This window comes from Bombyx mandarina, chromosome 05 (genome assembly GCF_030267445.1).
Source record: "Bombyx mandarina strain Sakado chromosome 05, ASM3026744v2".
NCBI lineage: Eukaryota > Metazoa > Arthropoda > Insecta > Lepidoptera > Bombycidae > Bombyx > Bombyx mandarina.
In genome coordinates, this window is record NC_143212.1 from 8,597,564 (window position 1) to 8,602,288 (window position 4,725).

General features: G+C 33.7%; 1 protein-coding gene across 1 annotated transcript; it reads right to left on the bottom strand.

Annotated features, from left to right (window-relative positions):
• Positions 1–411: 411 nt before the first annotated feature.
• On the bottom strand, positions 412–4,376 carry RpL13 (ribosomal protein L13). Its single transcript, XM_028183727.2, has 5 exons — positions 4,238–4,376; positions 3,852–4,113; positions 3,621–3,770; positions 2,247–2,399; positions 412–551 (listed from the first exon to the last, which is right to left on the bottom strand). Exons 2-5 carry the CDS (start codon positions 4,092–4,094, stop codon positions 435–437), a joined length of 663 nt encoding a protein of 220 aa, XP_028039528.2. The 5' UTR covers positions 4,095–4,113; positions 4,238–4,376; the 3' UTR covers positions 412–434.
• Positions 4,377–4,725: the final 349 nt, after the last annotated feature.

A 4,725-nucleotide genomic window follows, 5' to 3' on the forward strand; every position in this document is an offset into this window, starting at 1 on the left:
CCCATAGACATGTACAACGTAAATGCGCCACCCAACTTAGATATAAGTTCTAGTCTCAAGTATAGTGTCAATGCCTGCCCCACCCTTCAATCCGAAACGCATTACTGCTTCACGGTAGAAATAAGCAGGGCGATAGTACCTAGCCGCGCGGACTGAAAAGAAGTCCTACCACCAGTAATTGTGCAAATTATAATTTTGCGGGTTTGATTTTTATTACACGATGTTATGTTATTCCTTCACTGTGGAAGTCAATCGTGAACATTTGTTGAGTACGTATTTCATTACAAAAATTGGTACCCGCCTGAGATTAGAACACCGGTGCATCGCTAGATAAGAATGCACCGGACATCCTTTAGGCCACGACGACTTAAATCGTTGTAATAATTTAATCAAGGTAAATAAAACATTGCATAAAATGTATTTTTTTTATTCATTCACTTTTTAGGCTTCACTTCTTTAGCGGTTGGTGCTTTTGTAACATCATCCGGATTCTCAGCAGCATCCTTCAATCTCTTAGCCCGGATACCGACGAGTTTGGCAATGGAGCGAGCCTGTTTGATAATATTAGTTTATTAATGTGATATTTAAATTGTTTACAATTCATGTGATTCACAAAGATGTCTCAGTTGATACTTGCAGAGTCCTAAAAAGAATGGGTTACGGATTTTACACCTATTTTTACGCTAAGGAGAAACCACTGTTCAATGCTGTACAAAAGAAAAAGAGGTTGAAGTTTGCTCGTGATCATTTAAATTGGACTTCAGATCAGTATCCGTAGCCGTAGTATCATTTGGAGTGACGGGTCCAAAATTTCAAACGACAGTCGGCGATGAAAGGAAAAAAGTGACTGAACAAAAATAAGGCATCTCATACTGATTGTCTCAAGCGCGAAGTGAAGTTTCCGTGTCTCTTATGATATGGGGCTGCATGTCTGCACAAGGTATTGGTGGTATACTGTTTGTGGATGATTCTATCAATGCTATGAGGTATCAAAACCATATATAAAAAATCCATCAAGATCGAAGAGCGACTTAAAGGCTAAACTCTTGGCTGTCTGGGAGTCAATTACGCCTCAGGAGTGTGAAGTGTTGGTTGCAACCATGCTTCTTCGCATTAAAGCTGTCATTGAGAGCAAAGGCGACAGAACTAAGTAGTAGACGAACAATTTTGTGTGAGTGACAAGGGTTGACAAATACCTTTGCGTTATGTTTTTTAGAATATTTTTTTTATTTTTTATGTTAGGCAAAGTCATGAAAGACTTTCAGTTAAGATAAACTTTAAAATGTTCCTCAAATTGTGGTTTACTTTTTATTAAAACTTCAGTATTATTTTACCAATATTTACTTTCTATATTTTACTCTTTGTACTACTTTCCATATTAGACAAACTATTTTGCACCGGGGCTTGTATTGTGTGTACATAATACATAATGTAATTTTCTAAATAATATTAAACAATTTTAAGTTATGAATAAGAGGGTTTCAGGAAATTATTCTTTTCATGTTAAAGTGGAACTGTGTTGTAAAATACCATCTTATAGGAGGGCTACTTGTATTTTCTACATATTTTGACAAAAAAGCTATGAGATAAATTATTGTACTATTTTATGAGCAGTAAAAGATATTTATCAATGTCAACTATCTCAATATCACTGCCTGCATTTACGTTGTGATGTCTAGAAGAGGTAAGAGGGAAAGTATGTTTAGTGCTCAACACCAATTAAGAATGAGCTTGTTACAGTTAAATTAAAATCCAATCCTGTTTATGTCAAACACAAAATTATATAAATACCCTGGATCTTTGGGAAATATTTGTGGTATTTGAAGTCTGAGTTTACTGTTTGGCTGTGTTGGAATTTTCTTATTCTTGTTATGGATACTGGCAGTATCAATAACATGAAAATTGCAACTATTTAATGTAAAAAAAACATGTGGATGCAGGTTTGCAGTTTATAGCGAGAGAACCTTCATATTGAGACATACATCTATGAAGAATGTAAATATATATACTTTCATCATATAGAGCATCCAAATTCAATTTATAATATTAATTGAATTTTTTGAGATGTTATTAATGAGACAAGAGATGTCTAAAGTTTTCAAGTTCTGAACATAATAAAAAAAAACATTTGTTATTATCATAATCCCTTAGCCCTTTTTACTTATGTATTTTAAGGACTTGTGAATTTTTAATTTGGTTGTTAATGATGACATAATACATTACATTACTTGCTGAAAACTACTTACTCCTCTCAGGTATTGATAAGCTTTGAAGTTCTTTTCATCTTCAGTGATAGGTCTTGCAACTGATTTAGGAGCAGGCTGTTGAACTGGCATTAATGGACCACGTAGCTGTGTAGCCAGCTTACGTTCTTCTTCATTGGCCTCACCCTTCAGCACCTTTGAATTCATGAAACGGGCTGTCATTAAATGGTAACCTTTTGCATATTTATTGTACCATAACATAAAAATTACAGAGTGGGCTTGACTCTAATGGCACTGTCTGAATTTTTTAGAATGGATTAAAACATTTTTTTTACAATTTTCAGTGAGGTTATGTCTATATAATAGATCTGTGTAGTGCTGTTCTGTGTGGAGTGCAGTTTCAAACATTCAGTTTTGTGATTCTCATAGTTGCTAGCTATATGGGTTTTCACTGTTAAGGCATTTTAAAGTTGTAAGAGCTAAGACCTAAAGATTTTTTGCTTTTGTTGTCATAAATTATGAGACTTAATTTTTCTATAAACTATTTATCTATCTATCTTTCAGCTCACAGAAGTCCACTGCTGGACATAGGCCTCACCACAATGATTGGTCCCACGCTGCTAGCATCCAGCACATACCTACAAATTTTAATAAGTTGTCTGTCCACCTTGTGGGAGGTCTACTATGTCTTCCAGTATGCAGGCACCAATCGAGAAATTTGCAGCCTATTTATATAAGCTTAATAGCAAGCTTATCTTTTATTTCTAGTATTCATTGAATGTATGTCACTTCATTACAATGACATGCATGCTGACTATCGTAAAATTCTCAACTAAAGCAAGATACTAAGCCAAGGACCCTTCCTTGGAGGAAACGATGAAGGAAATTCAAAAAGTTATGAAAATCATAGTGAAAATAACATACTTTGAAGAGAAGGGTAGACCAAAGATTATTTATATAAAATGGAAACCATTCTTTAATTAGTTGTAAAACCACTCAGTTCAGAGCCAACAATGTTTGTACTATCAGAAAATTTATATCATCATTTTCTTCCAGTTTGGCTGCCACAGAAAAGTTAAGGTTGAAAAGTATGATTTTTTTCTTTAAAAATCATGTACTGTAAATGTAAGTCTCCTTGCAAGTAAATGGTTTTTATTTAAAGATATTCCATTAACATAGTTACATAATAACATGGGAAACTGATTCTTTTATCATTATTACAGGGAAGATACAGCAACTTACACAGGTGCAGTTATTGTTTTTCCATAAGATATTGTTAAATTTTGTTTCATTCTGTGCCTAGATCTGTTTACTTTTTATATAAGACTAGTGCGAAAATAAATAATGTGCAACAAATATTAAATATTGTGTTAAACGTTACTAATAAACAAGTAGTGTTTATTAAATTGTACCTACCTTTTTGCCTTTCGGGAACAGTATAAGACGCGCTCTGTATTCCTTTATTCTTTGAACATTGATTTGCAATGATTCAACAGACTTGTTGCGTCTACGGGGATCTACAGCAATTCCAATCGTTCGGGCAAATGCTGGGTTCAATCCTGCGGCCTATAAAACACAAGGACTATGAAATATGATTACCGATGGGCATATTTAGACTTTTGACAAGGTGCAATAGCCATGTTTTACCCTAATTTCACGAAGAGTGAATCCTCTACCGGCGCGTACTTTAGTATGGTACCGAACAGTTGGGCATCGCACTATAGGACGTAACGGCCCAGCTGCAGGACGTGGAGCTACGGCCTTAGCTTTCTTTATTCTATTTTGCTTTCTGCGGTATCGTCGAGCTGGCTGGTTAAACCAAGTTTTAACAAATCTTTGCCAATCCTTGTGGAAATGTCCATTAGGTATCATATTATTCCCCTTGCCCATTTTGACGTCGGAGTTTTACCTAAAACAGCACAAAAATAGAAATAGATGTTCTCACTACACCGTGCACTTTATTCCTAGAAAACAATAGCTTGTTATTTCAATAATTGATGGCTAAGAATTTTAAAGATTATCTCATCACTAACCACGGCAAAGAAAATAACGTAAAAGAACTCATTGAAGTACACAAACAGTGTTACCAGCTGTACAGAAACAATTTTGCTAAATTTACTGCATAAAACATAAAAAAATATAATGTAATTTTTATTATTATTATTAATTTTATTATTATTTATTATGTAAATAGGGAACAATGAATTTTTTTTAAACTTCATTCAAAATAAAACCTTAAAATAATACCACTTCTTTAATTTTTTAAAGAAGAAAACGCTCTTGTATGCCTCTAGCAATGGTATTAGTGGTAGTGTTATGATCTTTTTACAGTTGTTCGATGTATCGAAATCATTGATTTTACTCTCGTCACAGCGATTCAATTCGATGATTTCAAATAGTTGTAATACAAAAAAAATTTTAAATTATATATCTATCTTTAATTGTCATTGCATGACATACTTAAGCAAAGCAGGAATTAAATAATCTTTTAATTTTGAATTAGATTAGAATTGCAACACTG